Source organism: Heterodontus francisci, chromosome 7, assembly GCF_036365525.1.
Source record: "Heterodontus francisci isolate sHetFra1 chromosome 7, sHetFra1.hap1, whole genome shotgun sequence".
Classification (NCBI taxonomy): Eukaryota; Metazoa; Chordata; class Chondrichthyes; order Heterodontiformes; family Heterodontidae; genus Heterodontus; species Heterodontus francisci.
This window is the reverse complement of record NC_090377.1, coordinates 15,107,985-15,126,782: the sequence shown is the minus strand read 5'-3', so window position 1 is coordinate 15,126,782 and position 18,798 is coordinate 15,107,985. Positions and strand designations below refer to the sequence as shown.

General features: G+C 45.1%; 1 protein-coding gene across 2 annotated transcripts in view; it reads left to right on the top strand.

Annotated features, from left to right (window-relative positions):
• cyp27a3 (cytochrome P450 family 27 subfamily A member 3) overlaps positions 1-18,798 on the top strand; it is a 69,360-nt gene that overhangs the window by 28,315 nt on the left and 22,247 nt on the right. The window contains exon 4 of one of the 2 annotated variants that reach the window (XM_068034826.1): positions 11,141-11,338. The exons of the other annotated variant lie outside the window; for it this stretch is intronic. Coding sequence (XP_067890927.1) covers positions 11,141-11,338 — 198 coding nt within the window. The remainder of the gene's footprint in view (positions 1-11,140; positions 11,339-18,798) is intronic. 2 annotated transcript variants of the gene reach the window in all.

The window sequence follows — 18,798 nt, the reverse complement described above, 5'->3', positions numbered from 1 at the left end:
AACATCTCCTTTCTTTCCAAAGACGAGTCTCATATGCTAAAAGTTTCAACACATGAAGTTAGATAACATCAACATTATTTACACATGGATAGAGATTATGAAATTTACACGCGCAGAAGCTCAAGAGTCCACTTATTGTTTCGGTGATTTGGCAAATCTGGCACGGAGAATTTGTATCTCAGCTGTTGCTGTTTTTTTCTGAAGTTTCTCCCTCTCTGCGTTCAGTTTCTGTTGCTCTGCCTTCAGCCTGCTAACATACTCTTGCTTTTCTCAGGATGACCACTTTAGAGGTTTTGTCATTCTTGGAAAGTTCTGGCACCTCACCTCGAAGAGCCAACAGACAATACTTCAACTCATTCCTCCTCTGCTTCTTCAGGACATTGCATGTCCTTTGCCTCTCCTCATCTGAAGGTCTTGGGCTCAAGGTCGAGGACTTGTTTTGGAAGGAGCACTTGGCCTCATGGAGGTACCTGTCTGTTCTGGCTCGTTGTGGTGCTGGCTTCTCTCGAGAGCAGAAGTGAAGGCCTGCATTGTTGTGTTGTTGCTGGAATTTTTAGACTGCAAGGTTTGATGCTGGCCAGAGTCTGTGAGTGAGTTCTGGTCCTTGGAGATTTCCCCTTGGCAATGCGCCCCACTGCCAGCTTTGCTCCTCAGTAGCAACAATGCCAGTCTCTTCTTCTGAGTCGCTGGAGTGCGAGGAAACACTGCCGCTGACAAAGAACTTTCACCTTCTGAATTAGGATCATCATTCGCTTGGTGTGGTGTCTCTGGGAAGAGGCTGATTCTCTCCAAACCAGAACTACTGAGATTCGAGAGGAACTGTGACTCAATGCGGGTACCCTTGGTCTCTTCTGCTGTAATTGGTACCTTGGTACCTCGTGGATAGTTATGGTGTTGAGGTCCTTACACGCTGGTAGTCCTGCCACTGCTGGTCCACTCGTGTCTACCAGGTAGAATATTTGTGGTTTCCATGCCAGTTTACCATAGGTGCATTGCATTGTTAGTGTGTCCCTGCAAGGGACGGGTGACCCGTTGTATGCAGAAAGGTTTGCATTTGTCAGTTGTATTATTGATTTCCAACGACTCCGGTACATACCCTTCAGGATTCGGACTGATAGGTTACTAACACTAGCTCCAGTGTCAGTCTTAACCCTGAGTGTATGTTTGCCAGCTTTCTTTGGGCACATGATGTTAATAGTGACGAAAGCTTCCAGTTGTTTGACTTTATCAACATGATGGCCTGGATTTTATATTCCCGCCGCGACCATGTGCGGGCTCATTTAAATGGCCGAGGCGAAGCGGCGCGCCCCCCCCCCCCCCCACTGCCCGATGACGCAGAGGGAGTGGGCGGTCCCTCCATGGCAGCAGCATCTGGCGCCACTGCACAGGTACTGACGCCATTTTTAAAGGGCTCCCAGCCCTTGCATTTCATTTAAATACTTAACGGAAAAGGCATTTTAGATTTAATTTTAAAAATTAAAGAAATGTTTCCACCCCTTCTCCCATCACCACCCCCCCCAGCCAAATATCCATTCAGTTTAATCCTTGCCCTCTCAACACCCCCCGCAAAATACTTACCGCCCCTCCCCCCAAAGTTCATAAACATTTAACTTCAACCCCTTCCCACCATCCCCTCCACCAATCAGAATAGTTTGAATCTGCTCTCTTCTGCCACACCCCCCACCCACCCACCGCACTGAAATACTCACCTGTTCCGTCCTTCCCACCAGTGTCCCACACATGGGACTGCCGGCCGCCACCACCAATATGGCACTGGAACGGATGATGGGAGCGGGTAAGTATTTAATTCATTCATCTGCATTTTTTTGACTAAGTTAATGCAGCTCCCATTGCCGAGCAGCAGGGGGCGGCCACAAGGTTTCGCCGTCGCCAACAATATCGGGCGGGCCTTCTCGGCATTGAGGCCCGTGGCAGGTCTTCCCCCGGAGACATTTTACCGCCCCCTCCCGCCATGATCTCCGATGTCGGGGGCAGGGGTGGTGGGGGGTGGCCGTAAGATCCAGGCTGATGTGTCAGGTTCACAATGTGGAATGCTTGCTTCTCTTCTGACTGAGAATTGTTTCTCTCTGGGTCTTGTCTCAGGTCTGTTTCACTGTGGACTTTGTGTATTGGCTTGTGTATATGCAGTTCTCTGGCGCTCTTCTTGCTGCTGTTGTCCTGTTGCTGCGCCTGTCTTCTGTTTGCTTGTGTTCTACTGTGATTTCTGGCTGCATCCTTTTGTATCGCACGCCTTGCACAGTTCTTGAAATGCAGAATAATGCTGCAGTGAGTGGGACCAACCACAGTTACCACGCAGCTTGCTTGCTCTTTTCAACTTGTTTATGGTGCTGATACTGTAATCTCTTTGCTCAGCATAGTGGGGAAAGTCTTCACTCGAGTCGTTTTAAACAGACTCCAGAAGCTGGCTGAGCGTGTCTACCCTAGGGCACAGTGCGGCTTTTGAGCAGAGAGATCCACCATTGACATGCAGTTCTCCCTTCGCCAGCTACAGGAGAAATGCCGTGAACATCAGATGCCCCTCTACGTTGCTTTCATAGATCTCAGCAAAACCTTTGACCTCGTCAGCTACTAAGTATCATCACCTCACTCCATGACAATATGAAAGGCACAATTCAGCATAGCAGTGCCTCCACAGACCCCTTTCCTATCCTGAGTGGCGTGAAACAGGGCTGTGTTCTCGCACCTCCACTGTTTGGGATCTTCTTCTCCCTGCTGCTCTCACATGCGTTCAAGTCTTCAGAAGAAGGAATTTTCCTCCACACAAGATCAGATGGCAGGTTGTTCAACCTTGCCCGCCTTAGAGCGAAGACCAAAGTACGGAAAGTCCTCATCAGGGAACTCCTCTTTGTTGACGATGCTGCATTAACATCCCACACAGAAGAGTGTCTGCAGAGTCTCATCGACAGGTTTGCGGCTGCCTGCAACGGATTTGGCCTAACCATCAGGCTCAAGAAAACGAACATCATGGGACAGGACGTCAGAAATGCTCCATCCATCAATATTGGCGACCATGCTCTGGAAGTGGTTCACAAGTTCACCTACCTAGGCTCAACTATTACCAGTAACCTGTCTCTAGATGCAGAAATCAACAAGCGCATGGAAAAGGCGTCCACCGCTATGTCCAGACTGGCCAAGAGAGTGTGGGAAAATGGCGCACTGACACGGAACACAAAAGTCCGAGTGCATCAAGCCTGTGTCCTCAGTACCTTGCTCTATGGCAGTGAGACCTGGACAACGTATGACAGCCAAAACGGCGTCTCAATTCATTCCAACTTCGCTGCCTCCGGAGAATCCGTGGCATCAAATGGCAGGGCCGTATCTCCAACACAGAAGTCCTCGAGGCGGCCAACATCCCCAGCATATACACCCTACTGAGCCAGCGGCGCTTGAGATGGCTTGGCCATGTGTGCCGCATGGAAGATGGCAGGATCCCCAAAGACACATTGTGCAGTGAGCTCATCACTGGTATCAGACCCACTGGCCGTCCATGTCTCTGCTTTAAAGATGACTGCAAACGCGACATGAAGTCCTGTGACATTGATCACAAGTCTGGGAGTCAGTTGCCAGTGATCGCCAGAGCTGGCGGACAGCCATAAAGGCGGGGCTAAAGTGTGGCGAGTCAAAGAGACCTAGCAGTTGGCAGGAAAAAAGACAGAAGCGCAAGGGGAGAGCCAACTGTGTAACAGCCCTGACAACCAATTTTATCTGCAGCGCCTGTGGAAGAGTCTGTCACTCTAGAATTGGCCTTTATAGCCACTTCAGGCGCTGCTTCACAAACCACTGACCACCTCTAGGCACTTACCCATTGTATCTCGAGACAAGGAGGCCAAAGAAGAAGAAGACTGTTGGCTGCACTTACTGCCTGTACGTGTTGTTGTCCAGCTACAATAGCTTCATATTTCCAGCCATCTTCTACCAGTGCATCAACGCTGTGACCTTCCTTTCTCTCCAAGAGGTCTTTCTGAAACGCCTCAATGGATACTGCGACAATCACCAGCTCCATTTGATAGCCAGCTTCCTGCTGTTCTTTTGCTTAAAACATGCTTTAAGACTTGTTCAATGACTCTGCACTGTTTCCTGTTTGAGAAACTCTCTGTTTAGACTAGCTGCTTGGATTGAGAAGAGCAGGTGTTTGACAGTGCACTTTGTTTATCTTGCTTGCAGCACTTAAGCTTGCCTGTTTACACAGCTTTTGTGAGCTGCATGGAAGATGGCAGTTAACTTGGCAGTTAATTGCTTTTTTCTTGCTAAAAATTGTTTATGTTCCTCACGCTTGAGTGGTTTATTGCTTTTTTATATAGCTGTAGCTGCCTGAATGGAAGCTGTTCTTCATGCTCGAGTGGTTTAATGAGTTTTTAAAACTTTGGCTGCGTGAACTCTGCAGTGATCAGGGTTTCCTGCGCTTTTTGCAATCGGATGCCTCCTGTAATGGTGCCAACCTTGATCAGCCTGGCAGAGGAGTCGGGTCTTCCCCATTTTTTTTCCACAGAGTCTTTCAAAAAACATTGATCTTTTTAAGGACTTTAAAACTTGTTTTTTTTCATGGAGATCCCTCGACTGTGGCACAATGACTCACCCGATTTACTTGCAGCCTGTCATTCTGAGCTCTGTCTTCCACCAGCTGGAGGTAGGTTCTCTTTTCTTTCTACAGTTGGGGCCAGTATTTCATTGAACTTTCTCTCTTTTGGCTGTCGGAGGGTCAATTTCAAAGCTGTTTTACCTGTGGTCTTCAACTTAGACTTGGTCTTCTCACATGCCACCATGTAATGAGTTCTTTAGGTTGTCTGGTGCAACATAAATTAGATGCGTGGAGTCCAGTTATGCTGAAGATCTCAAACAGGTTTATTACAGCTAAACTATTTTATACAATACAGAGCAAACTACTTACAGAACATTACTCTGGGTTCACAGTTGCAAAGTGACACTGGCTTCGAGTCACATGACTCCATCGTGGTATTTGGTTCATTGGCATACTAAAATCTTAAAGGGACATCACTCTTAAAGGCAATCATACAACATTTTTTATCTATTGTGTTTCAGTCTCAAGAGCACATCCCTATCTTACTTTTTAAGGTGTCAGCCACGACTCAGTTGCTAGCACTCTTGCCTTTGATGCAAAGAGTTGTGGGTTCAAGCCCCACACCTGAAACTTGAGCACAAAATCCAGACTGACACTGCAGTGCAGTACTGAGGGAGTGCTGTAGTCTTTTCGATGAAACATTAAACCAATGTCCCGTCTGCTCTCTCGGGTTGATCTAAAAGATCCTGCTAATTCAAACAAGAGCAAGGTAATTCTGGTCAAGATTTATCCCTCAACATGATCTCTGAAACAGGTTATCTGGTCCTCATCACATTGCTGTTTGTGGGAGCTTACTGTGCGCAAATTGGCTGCTGCATTTCCTACGTAACAACCATAATAGCAGTTTACAAGTGCTTTGTTGGCTGTAAAATGCTCTGGACTTTCCTAAGGCCAATGAAAGTCTTTCTGTATTCACTGTATCTTCTGACGCAGCACAATGGCGCAGTGGTTAGCACCGCAACCTCACAGCTCCAGGGACCCGCGTTCGGTTCTGGGTACTGCCTGTGAGGAGTTTGCAAGTTCTCCCTGTGACTGCGTGGGTTTCCGCCGGGTGCTCCGGTTTCCTCCCACAGCCAAAGACTTGCAGGTTGATAGGTAAATTGGCCATTATAAATTGCCCTTAGTATAGGTAGGTGGTAGGGGAATTGAGGGAAGGTGGGGATGTGGTAGGAATATGGGATTAATGTAGGATTAGTATAAATGGGTGGTTGATGGTCGGCACAGACTCGGTGGGCCGAAGGGCCTGTTTCAGTGCTGTATCTCTAAATAAAAATAAATAAAGTGAACTGCATGTGCAGTTTTCCCCATTGGTTGAGTATAAGATATTAGTATTGAGGAGTGTTCAAGTTTACCTCAGTGTTTTTATTATATATGTATCTTGAGCAGTAAACAGATGCCAGATTTCATCATTTATTAGTCGGGCTGTACTGAATTCATGGACGTTAAAAATGCATCACACACCATGAAATCTCGGGTCCTCTGTGAAATCGTCCATTTTGAGAACTTTGCTCATTTTATTCATTGACACGAGGCTCACCTCACTGATTGCTGGGCATGTTACGAACTTTGCTTATTTTAGTGATAGACACAGGGCTCAACTCGCTGATCGGTCGATGAGGGAGGGCTTCAAGTGCAGTTTTGAGAGAAGCAGTCTCAAGTAACAGCCGACAAGTGAGAATGCCAGAAGGAGAAAGTCAAACAAAGGCCATAACCATGGCTGCAGCTCATCGAGTGAAAGAATTTTGGAAGCCAAATTCTTCATGCCAATGGGAAAATACAGTTTTGTACAAGCTACGCTGTTTCATTGGATCACACATGGTGGGCAACAGTTCAGTGCCACTTAGAGTCCAAAAGCAGAAAGAGAGCATCTGACACTGCACCACTGGAAAATGAACACGCAAAAATATAAACAATGATTTCATCTCTTTTTAAGAAGTCGACAGAGCTCAGAAAATCGTCAGTTGGTTACAACGGAATTTGTGGATGCTTTTTCAAGCGTCAGCATCTCATTAGGAGAATTTGATCACCCAAAACTGTGGGTATTCATTCAACATAATGCCAAAATGGTGGTTGCTTTTCAATTGCAAATAAACTATGACAGGACTACCGACCGAATGTTCTTGCTGCACATTGTGAGGAGATGAAGTTTCAGAATAACCCATTTGAGTCTCCATGCTCACTTTCAACCCACTGAGTAAAGAATGTGACCTGTTTGTAGTCAGCTTTTTACAATGGTGATTGAGTATACAAAAAATGCAATTTGAAACCAGAAACCTCCCTTGACCTTTCTTGTTTCAAATAGATCTTTTTCATGGTTTGCTACGACACCAGGACATTTACGATTTAAATATGTGAAATTCAAGATTCTTTAAATGCTGTGACTGTGAAATTTGTAAAATTTGACTGTGAATTTGGTAGGGCCCTACAGTCCCACATACCGTCCAGAATATGCCATTAAATACGGGTGTCGTATCACCCCGCATAAATCATTTTTGATAGGAAATTCAGGAAAAATAATATGAAATGGATATTGTTGATTATAGGTGTATGAGGATTAAGAATCTCTTTGGCCTCCTTATCTCGGGAGACAATGGGTAAGCGCCTGGAGGTGGTCAGTGGTTTGTGGAGCAGCGCCTGGAGTGGCTATAAAGGCCAATTCTAGAGTGACAGACTCTTCCACAGGCGCTGCAGATAAAATTTGATTGTCAGGGCTGTTACACAGTTGGCTCTCCCCTTGCGCTTCTGTCTTTTTTCCTGCCAACTGCTAGGTCTCTTCGAGTCTGTAATATGTAGTATATTAAGGTATGTGGCCTGTATCATCAATGCATGTGCGTGGGAGGAAAGTGCAGTTGCGGCATCACCACATGCAGCCGCCATTACAGCAGAAAGCAAGAAAGACATGATTATAATTGGCCAAAAGATGGATAGTCAAAGGTCAGAATGGGACCAGTATAATCCCAGTTTTAAAAAAATGATCCATAGATTTGTTCCTAAAAACTGTGCATGGCAATGTTTCACGCTGACAATCAGGACTGGATTTTCAAATTGGAGGCGGTAAACAGGAACCGGGTCTGGTTTTGGATCAGAAACATGCCTTCTCTGGGAAGCTGATTCAGATTGGAATTTTCAAGTGGGAAGCGTTGGTATAGAGACGGGTTTCCTGTCCTCTTAGAGCCAGTGGATCAGATCAAGTGTGGAGCTCATTTAGACTCCTACGAAAACCATCAGTGAGGCTGTTGCTTCTCCTGGGGGAGAGACCTGCCTTCCACAGCACCAGAGGAAAGCGAGATGTCACAGGGGATCGATGCCCACCTGATCTAATGCTGGAGGGCGTGAGGGAAAGGAGAGTGGCAGGAGGAGGCCACCACCGTCGTGCAGCAGGGGCACCTGTCTGTTCAATGTTATCTGCCCTCTGCCCCCTTTTTCTTCCTCCTCTTACCTCCTGCCCTTCCCAGGGCCTCACTGACATTAGGGTCCACACCTCTCTGGAGGGTCATGTTAAGGAGAGTGCAGCAGACCACCACAATAACCGAGACCCTTGAGGGCATTGGAGGGTGCCACCCAACCAATCCAGGCATCAGATTTGCATCTTCAGAAACCTGCAGGCCTGCTCAATGGTAGGCCTGCTGAGCAGGTGGCATTGGTTGTTTCACTTCTGTACCTCAGTAGCCATCTCTTCCAGGGGTTTCCCTTGTCCCCTTGGAGCCACCATGCACTTTGGAGGATGGAGTGAAGATCTGAGGCAGCCTGGACTGGCGGAGGATGAAGGAGTCATGGCAACTTCCAGAAAAGTGAGCACACACATAGAGGAAACTTGTGCTGTGGTTGCAGAATATTTGGACATGGGGGCAGTAGATGGATCTCACTTGCCAGTCACTGGGTGCCTTGATGACCACATGGATACAGTCAATGATGCCCTGCACCTGAAGAAATCCATCAATGGTGTCAAAACCCAGTGCCCTCTGTGCCAGTGCAGGTCCATCTATGTCAAAGTGGGTGTAGTCCCTGCTCTTCTGAAAAGGGCATTCATGATCTGCCTGATAGCTGAATGAGATGCTGACTGTGAGACGCACAGGTCAAGGACTGAGCTCCCTGTTTCAGCAGTTAACTGGACCTTGAACTGGATTGTAGATTGTTTGCAAGGGTAATGCACTCTCCCTGATAATAATTAGCTTTCCCTCAGCATTTCATAAGCTGCAGTTCAAAGAACGATCCCATGGATATTTCCAACCTTTTGCCCTTCCTATTCTATATAAGTGCTTTCTTTCCCTTCATTGTGCTGTATTCTTCCCTTATCCCTGTGTCGGGCACATCTGAATACAGGAAGGAGTGAGCTGACTTGGTATTGGGAGCATGACACAGCCTTGTTGTAGGAAGATTGAGGAGAGGCTATATAAAATAAAGGATACAATTCGAAGGGGGATGCAGGAGCAGAGGAACTTGGGGTATATGTACACATCACTGAAGGTGGCAAGGGCAGGTTCAGAAAGTGGTTAATAAAGCATACGGCATCCTGGGCTTTATAAATAGAGGCATAGAGTACAGAAGCAAGGAAGTTATAGTGAACATTCATAAAACACTGGTTCAGCCTCAACTGGAGGATTGTGTCTAATTCTGGGCACCACACTTTAGGAAGGATGTGAAGGCACTGGAGAGGATGAAGAAAAAATTTACAAGAATGGTTCCAGAGATGAGGGACTTCAGTTAAATGGATAGATTGAAGAAGCTGGGGCTATTCTTCTGAAGAGAAGAAAAGGTTGAGAGAAGGTTTGATAGAAGTGTTCAAAATCATGAGGGTTCTAGGCAGAGTAGATAGGGAGAACCTGTTCCCATTGGCAGACTTGTTGAGAACCAGAGGACACCGATTTAAAGTGATTGGCAAAAGAACTAGAGATGACATGAGGAAAAACCTTTTTACAGAGTGAGTGGTTAGGATCTAGAATGCATTGCCAGAGAGTGCGGTGGAGGCAGATTCAATCATGGCTTTCAAAAGGGAATTGGCTAATTCTCTGAAGGGAAAAGATTTACAGGGCTACAGGGAAAAGGCAGAGGAGTGGGACTAGCTGAGTTCCTCTCGCAGAAAACTGGAATGGACACGATGGGCCAAATGGCCTCCTGTATAGTAGCCAGTCTCTGATTTTATGATTTGTTACCTCAGGTTTCACTGTCGCAGTGATTCTGGGCTCCACTGTGAACTGTGCAGCCAAGAATTTCCCACACTATTCTATAGCAAGCCATCTAACTTACACAGTGTTAATATTTACAGAAATTCCTATATTTGTAATTCCACTATGTGGTTTAAGGCACTGTAGTGTAGTGGTTATGTTGTTTGACTAGGAGGCCCATCGGCTACACCAATAATCCAGAGCATGAGTGTTCAAATTCCCTCATGACAATATGAAAAGTTAAATTCAGTTTAAAACATCTGGAAATAAATAGCTGGTATCAGTGAAAGGGACTTGAGTACAAATTCCAGGCTAATACCCCCAGTGTAACTACTGAGGGAGTGCTGCACTGTCAGAGATGCCGTCTTTCAGATAAGACATTAAACTGAGGCCTTGTCTGTTCTCTCAGGTGAACATAAAAGATCCCATGCCGCTGTTTTGAAGAAGAGCTGAGGAGTTCTCCTCGGTGCCCTGGCCAGTATTTATCTCTCAACCAACATCACTAAAAACAGATTATCTGGTCTTTATCACATTGCTGTTTTGAGAGTTTGCTGTAAATTGGCTGCCCTGTTTCCCACATTACAACAGTGACTACACTTCAAACAAATTACTTAATTGGCTTTGTGATGTCCTGAGGTTGTGGAACATGCTGTAGAGGGTGTTTATGCAGTCCTTGTGCAACTTTAAACTTTATTAGCCTTGGACATAGTCACAAATAGCATATGAAAGCAAAATTCATAAAATTTGAACTGTATTGTGTTAAAACTTTGAGACTTAAACACAACTGCCATTGCTTGTGTTGCATCATTCAATCCAATTTTGCAACTGTGATAACATTCTCTCTGAAATAAAATGGAGAAACATTAATACAGCATGAAGAACAACATAGAATCATAGAAGGTTTATGGCACAGAAAGAGGCCACTAGGCCCATCGTGTCAGCCGAAAAACGTTGCACCCATTCTAACCCCACTTTCCTGCATTTGGTCCATAGCCCTGCAGATTACGGCACTTGAGGTGCATATCCAGACTCCTTTTGAATGAGTTGAGGCTTTCTGCCTCAACTCCCTTTTCAGGCAGTGAGTTGCAGATCATCACTATCCTCTGGGTGAAGAAGTTTCCTCATCTCCCCTTTAATATAATCACTTTAAATCTCTGCCCACTAGTCACTAACCTCTCTGCTAAGGTAAATAGACCCTTCACCTCCACTCTGTTCAGGCCCCTCAAAATCTTGTACATTTCAATCAGATCTCCCCTCAGCCTTCTCTGTTCCATGAACCATGTTGACATCAAAACTTTATGAATTCTGGTTTCATGCTCTGTTTACAATTTGCTTCTATCAATGTGTTTTTTTTTCTGTGCTCTGCTTTTCCCAGCAATCTGTACTGTACTGTTTGAAACAAGGATGGGATGTCTGGAAGAAAAAATTCCCGAGGAAACGCAAAAGTTCATCGAGGCTGTGTTTGAGATGTTCCGGCTCTCTGCGTTTATAATCTTCTTTCCAAAGGCAATATGGCCATATCTGCCCTACTGGAAACAGTTTGTAGCAGCGTGGGACTATCTCTTCTACATCAGTAAGATGAAGTTATTTGCACTGAGATTCGTCTTCTTTAGTTTAAAAATGAACAGCAACACGTCCAGAAGCCTCCCGGGCAATATTAAGAACTACGGCAGTGAAAGTCGAATGATGCCCAGTACAGTCCAGTTAATAGAAATTAACAAATGGAAATTATAGAAAGATTTACAGCACAGATGGAGGCCATTTGGTCCATCATGTCTGTGCTGGCTCAGAAAGAGCTATCCAGTCTAATCCCACATTCCAGCTCTTGGTCCATAACCCTCTAGATTACAGCACCTCAAATGCATATCCACGTGTTTTTTCAGTGAGACGAGGGTTTCTGCCTCCACCCACTTTTCAGGCAGAAAATTCCAGACCCCCACTGCCTGCTAGGTGAAAAGAATCCTCCTCACTCACCACCCCCCCAATCTTTGTACCAACTAATTTAAATTTATGCCCCCCCCCCCCACTGATTATTGACCTCTCTGCTAAGGGAAATTGGTCCTTCCTATTCACTCTTTAGAGGCCTCTCATAATTTTATACACCTCCATTAAATCTCCCCTCAGCTTTCTCCGTTCCAAAGAAAACAACCTCAACCTATCCGATTATAAGAACATATTAAATAGGAGCAGGAGTAGGCCATTTGGCCCCTCAAGCCTGCTCTGCCATTCAATATAAAATAATATTCTGCTTTTCTATTCTTCCTACCATCTGGTAAGTGATTATGGTCCATTCTAATTCTAAAATTTTAAATAGTAAAGGACTGCGTGGAAAGCTTAATAAAATATATAAAAAAAGGAAAATAAAATAAATAATTGAATAAAGTAATTAAATAGTTAATTGAAACACATTAAGGATGGCAGGACAGGTATTGCGTCATGGCTGCAGCATGTGAGAGCTCCTGGATGCCAGTGTGATCCAGGGCAAACACGTCTGCAGTAAGTGTTTGTGACTCGAAGAGCTTCGGCTCAGAGTCATTGAACTGGAGTCTGAGCTGCAGGCATTGCGACACATCAGGGAGGGGGAAGGTTACCTGGACATTTTGTACCAGGAGGTGGTCACACCCTTCAGGATAGGGTCTTCTGATTTGGTCAGTGGTCAGGGACAGGAGAGTGTGGCTGCAGCTGAGGCAGGTAAGGGGACCCAGAGGGCAGGAGTGTAGGAGCCTCAGCCTTTGTGATTGTCCAACAGGTTTGAGGTTCTTCCAGTTTGTTTGGATGAGAGTGGGGGCTGCAGGGTGGATGAGCAACCTGACCATGGTACCATGGTACAGGAAGCCATTCAAGTGGAGGGTGAAAAAAGGAATGTAGTGGTAGTAGGGGACAGTATAGCTAGGGGGATTGACGCTGTTCTCTGCAGCAAAGAGAGTCTAGACGGCTGTGCTGCCTGCTCAGTGCCAGGGTTCAGGACATCTGCTCAGGGCTGGAGAGGATCTTACAGTAGAGGGGGAAGAGCCAGTCATTGTGGTCCATGTAGGTACCAATGACATAGGCAAGACAAGGAAAGAGGTTCTGCATAGTCAGTATGAGGAACGAGGCACCCAATTAAGAAGCAGAACCTCAAAAGTAATAATCTCTGGATTATTGCCTGAGCCATGTGTAAATTAGCATAGGGCAAATAAGATTAGAGAAATTAATGCGTGGCTCAAAGATTGGTAGAAGTGGGTTCCGGTTTTGGGGCACTGGCACCAGTACTGGGGAAAGTAGTGGCTGTACCATTGGGATGGTCTACATCTGAACTGTGCTTGGGCATGTGTTCTAGCGAACTGCATAACTAGGGAAGTAGAGAGGGTTTTAAACTGAATATGGGGGCAAGGGATCAAATTTGGGAAGATATGGTAAATCAAGAACTGGAGACAAGGCAAAAGAGAAAGGTATTAAAAGGGGAAATGATAAACAGACTGTGACAGGAAGAGACAGAGCATACAAATCTAGGAGTAAACTTAGAGATGAACTTAGAGCGCAAATAGAAATAAATAAGTACGATTGGATAGCCGTTACAGAGACATGGCTGCAGGATGACATAGATTGGGGCCTCAATATTGAAGGGTACATGGCATTTAGGAAGGACAGGAAGCTAGGAAAAGGGGGAGGGGTAACTCAGTTAATTAATAATGGTATTAGTGCAATAGAGAGGGATGACCTAAGTTCAGGAGACCAGGATATAGAAGCAGTTTGGGTAGAGAGGAGAAATCATAAAGGCAAGAAGTCACTTGTGGGAGTGGTTTACAGGCCATTAACCATACTGTAAAATGGGTTAAAAAGGGAGAAATAATGGCAGCTTGTCAGAAAGGTGCAGCGATAATTATGGAGGATCTTAACCTACATATAGACTGGAAAAATCAGGTGGGCAGAGGTGGCCTAGACGAGGAGTACATAGAATGTTTTTGGGATAATTTCTTGGAACAATACATTCTGGAGCCAACCAGAGGGCAGGCTATAATAGACCTGGTATTGTGCAATGAGCTAGGATTAATTAATGACCTCATAGTTAAGGTGCCCCTAGGTAGCGACAATCATAATATGATTGAATTTTACATTCAGTTTGAGGGAGAGAAGAGTGGGTCCAAGAAGAGTATTTTAAACTTAAATAAGGGAAATTATGAGGGCATGAAAGCAGAGCCAGCTAAAGTGAACTGGCCAATCAGGTTAAGGGGTAGGTCAATAGAGATGCAGTGGTAGACATTTAAGGGGACATTTCAGAATACACAGAATAAATACATTTCAATGAGAAAGATAAATTCCAAGGGGGGGACCCGCCATCTGTGGTTAACTAAAACAGTTAAAGATAGTATCAAACTTAAAGAAAAAGCCTGTTATTGTGCAACGATGGGAGGCAGGTCAGAAGATTGGACAGAATATAAAAACAGCAAAGAATGACTAAAAGATTGATGAGGAAGGTAAAATTAGAGTACAAGAGAAAGCTGGCTAGAAATATAAAGACAGATAGTAAGAGTTTCTATAGATATTTAAAAAAGAGTTAACAAAGTGAACGTTGGTCCAATAGAAAGTGAATCTGGGGAATTAATAATGGATAATAAGGAGATGGTAGATGAATTGAACAGATATTTTGCATCGGTCTTCACTATTGAGGATACAAGTAACATCCCAGAATTAGCTGTAAGTCAGGAAACGGAAGGGAGAGAGGAACTCAAGAAAATTACAATCACCAGGGAAGAGGTACTGAACAAATTGTTGGAGCTGCGGGCTGACAAGTATGTTTAAAGAAGTGGCTAGTAGATAGTTGATAGTTTTAATTTTCCAAAATTCCCTAGATTCGGGGAAGGCTCCGTTAGATTGGAAAATAGTGAATGTAACTCCTTTATTCGAAAGGCTGTGTTTGCTGACAATGCAACCACTGGGTGGCGCTGTACTGGCACTTGCACAAATACAGCCTTTTCCACTGAAGCATCATTAAGGTGCATTAAGGTGGATAAATCCCCAGGGCCTGACCAGGTGTATCCTAGGATGCTATGGGAAGCAAGGGAGGAGATTGCTGGGGCCCTGGCAGAGATTTTTGTATCATCGTTAGCCACGGGTGAGGTACCGGAAGACTGGAGGATGGCTCATGTTGCGCCTTTATTTAAGAAGGGCAGCAGGGATAAGCCAGGGAACTACAGGCCGGTGAGCCTTATGTCAGTGGCGGGAAAGTTATTGGAAGGGATTCTGAGAGACAGGATTTATATGCATTTGGAAATGCAAGGTCTGATTAGGGATAGTCAGCATGGCTTTGTGTGTGGGAAATCATGTCTCACGAATTTGAGTTTTTGAGGAGGTGACCAAGAGGATTGACGAGGGCAGGGCGATGGATGCTGTCTACATGGACTTTAGCAAGGCCTTTGACAAGGTCCCGCATGGTAGGCTGGTCCAGAAGGTTCAAGCGCAAGGGATCCAGGGTGAGCTAGCCAATTGGATACAAAATTGGCTTGGTGATAGGAGGCAAAGGGTGGTAGTGGAGGGTTGTTTTTCAGATTGGAGGCCGGTGACCAGTGGTGTGCCGCAGGGATCGGTGCTGGGCCCTCTGTTGTTTGTCATCTATATTAATGACTTGGATGTGAATGTAGGGGGCATGATTAGTAAGTTTGCAGATGACACCAAAATTGGTGGTATAGTGGACAGTAAAGAAGGTTGTCTAAGGTTACAACAGGATATAGATCAACTGGGAAAGTGGACAAGGGATTGGCAAATGGAATTTAACACAGACAAGTGCGAAGTGATACATTTTGGGAAGTTAAACCAGGGCAGGAATTACACAGTGAATGGCAGGGCCCTGGGGAGTGTTGTTGAGCAGAGAGACCTTGGGGTGCAAGTACATAGTTCCCTGAAAGTGGCAACACAGGTAGACAGGGTGGTGAAGAAGGCATCTAGCATGCTTGCCTTCATCAGCCGAGGCACTGAGTACAAGAGTTGGGACGTCATGTTACAGTTGTACATATCGTTGGTTAGGCTGCATTTGGAGTACTGTGTGCAGTTCTGGTCGCTGCACTACAGGAAAGATGTGATTAAGCTAGAGAGGGTGCAGAAAAGATTCACAAGGATGTTGCCTGGTTTGGAGGGCTTGAGTTATAAAGAGAGATTGGATAGGCTGGGTTTGTTTTCCCTGGAGCGAAGGAGGCTGAGAGGGGACATGATAGAGGTATATAAAATTATGAGAGGCATAGATAGGGTAGATAGCCAGAGTCTGTTTCCCATGGTAGGGGTGACTCAATCTCGAGGGTATAGATTTAAGGCAAGAGGGAGGAGGTTTGTAGGGGATCAAAGGGGTAAATTTTTCACACAAAGAATAGTGGGTATCTGGAATGAGCTGCCTGAGGAGGTGGCGGAGGCAGGAACAGTAGCAACATTTAAGAGGCATCTGGACAGGTACTTGAATGAGCAAGGCATAGAGGGATATGGAATTAATGCAGGCAGGTGGGATTAATATAGATAGGCATTATGGTCGGCATGGATGCGGCGGGCCGAAGGGCCTGTTTCTATGCTGTACAACTCTATGACTCTATAATCTGCGACGTTTAGGCAGCTGCCAGGACTAAAGATGGCGCTGCTCAAACAATCACAGAAATGCAATGTAAACCCATGGCTGGAGAGAGTGAGTGGGCGGGTGGGGGCAGTGGGGGGGGGAGCGAGTGGCTGGAGAGAGTGGGTGGGGGGGGGGGAAGCGCGTGGCTCCCAGCGTTTCCCCACCCCCCCGCTTCCTCCCCCAACTCACCCCCCCGCCCCCGTTTCCCCCCCTCCCGTTTTCCAGTGGATGTATTGTAATTAGATTTCCAGAAGGCATTTGCTAAGGTGCCATATTGAAGGCTTTTGCAGAAAATAAAAGCTCATGGTGTAGGGGGTAACATATTGGCATGGATAGAAGATTGGCTAGCTAACAGGAAACAGAGGGTCATTTTCCGGTTGGCAAGTGGTATGTCACGGGGATCTGTGCTGGGGCCTCAACTTTTTACAATTTATATAAATGACTTGGACGAAGGGACCGAAGGTATGGTTGTTAAATTTGCTGATGACACAAAGATAGTTAGGAAAGTAAATTGTGAAGTGGACATAGGAAGGCTACAAAGGGATATAGATAGGTTAAGTGAGTGAGCAAAGATCTGGCAAATGGAGTATTATGTGGGAAAATGTGAAATTTCCCACTTTGGCAGGAAGAATAAAAAAGAAGCATATTATCTAAATGGCGAGAGATTGCAGAGCTCTGAGATGCAGAGGGATCTGGGTGTCCTAGTGCATGAATCGCAAAAGGTTAGTATGCAGGTACAGCACGGAATTAGGAAAGCTAATAGAATGTTATCGTTGATCGTGAGGGGAATTGAATACAAAAGTAGGGAGGTTATGCTTCAGCTATACAGGGCATTGGTGAGACCACATCTGGAGTACTGTGTACAGTACTGATCTCCTATTTAAGGAAGGATGTAAATACGTTGGAGGCAGTACAGAGAAGGTTTACTAGACTAATACCTGGAAATGGGTGGGCTGTCTTACGAGGAAAGATTGGACAGTTTAGGCTTGTATCCATTGGAATTTAGAAGAGTAAGAGGTGATTTGATTGAAACATATAAGATCCTGAGGGATCTTGACAGGGTGGATGTGGAAAGGATGTTTCCCCTGGTGGGAGAATCTAGAACCGGGGGTCACTGTTTAAAAGTAAGGGGTCGCCCATTAATGACAGAGATGAGGAGAATTTTTTTGTCTCAGAGGATCGTGAGTCTTTGGAATTCTCTTCCTCAAAAGGCAGTGGAATCAGAGTCTTTGAATATTTTTAAGGCAGAGGTAGATACATTCTTAATAAGCAAGGGGGTAGGAGATTATCGGGGGTAGGTGGAAATGTGGAGTAATCAGTTCAGCCATGAACTTATTGAATGGCGGAGCAGGCTTGAAGGGCCGAGTGGCCTACTCCTGTTCCTAATTCATATGTTCGTATGTACCACAGTGGATAGCCTTACATTTTCCCACATTGTACTCCATCTGCAAAATTTTTGCCCACTCACTTAACCCATCACATCCCTTTGCTGGCTCTCTATGTCCTCCTCAACTCTTGCTTTCCTACCCATCTTTGTATCATCAGCAAATTTGGCTACAATACACTCAGTCCCTTCATCCAAGTTATTAATATAGATTGTAAATAGTTGAAGTCCCAGCACTGATCCCTGTGGCACCCCACTAATTACAGTTTGCCATCCTGAAAATGACCCATTTATCCCCACTCTGTTTCCTGTTATTAGCCAATCCTCTATCCATGCTAATATATTACCCCCAAAACCATGACCTCCTAGCTTGTGTAGTAATCTTTTTATATAGCACCTTATCAAATGCTTTTGGAAATCCAAATTATGGTTCTCCTTTGTCCAGCCTGCTTACTACATCCTCAAATAATTCCCTTAACTTTGCTAAACATGATTTCCCTTTCATACAACCAAGCAGAGCCAACAAGGATTTATTACAAATTTCTAAATGTCCTGCCACTGCTTCCTTAATGATGGATTCTAGTATTTTCGCAATGACAGATGTAAGGCTAACTGGCCTATAGTTTCCTGCTTTCTCTCTCCCTCATTTCTTGAATAGGGACGTTACATTTGCTGTTTTCCAATCTGTTGGGACCTTTCTAGAATCAAGGGAATTTTGGAAGATCACAACCAATGCATCCACTATCTCTGCAGCCACTTCTTTAAATACCCTAGAGTGCAGGCCATCAGGTCCAAGGGACTTGTCAGACTTTAGTCCAATTAGTTTTCCTAGTACATTTTCTCTAGCGATAGTGATTGTTTAAGTTCCTCCCTCCGTTTTGCCCCCTGATTTTCTATTATTATTGGGATTCTTTTATTGTCTTCTATTGTGAAGACAGATACAAAATGTTTTTTCAAAGTCTCTGCCATTTCCTTGTTTCTCATTATTAATTCTCTAGCCTCATCCTTGGCTACTCTTTTCCTTTTTATATACTTGCAGAAGCTCTTACTGTCTGTTTTTGTATTTCTTGCT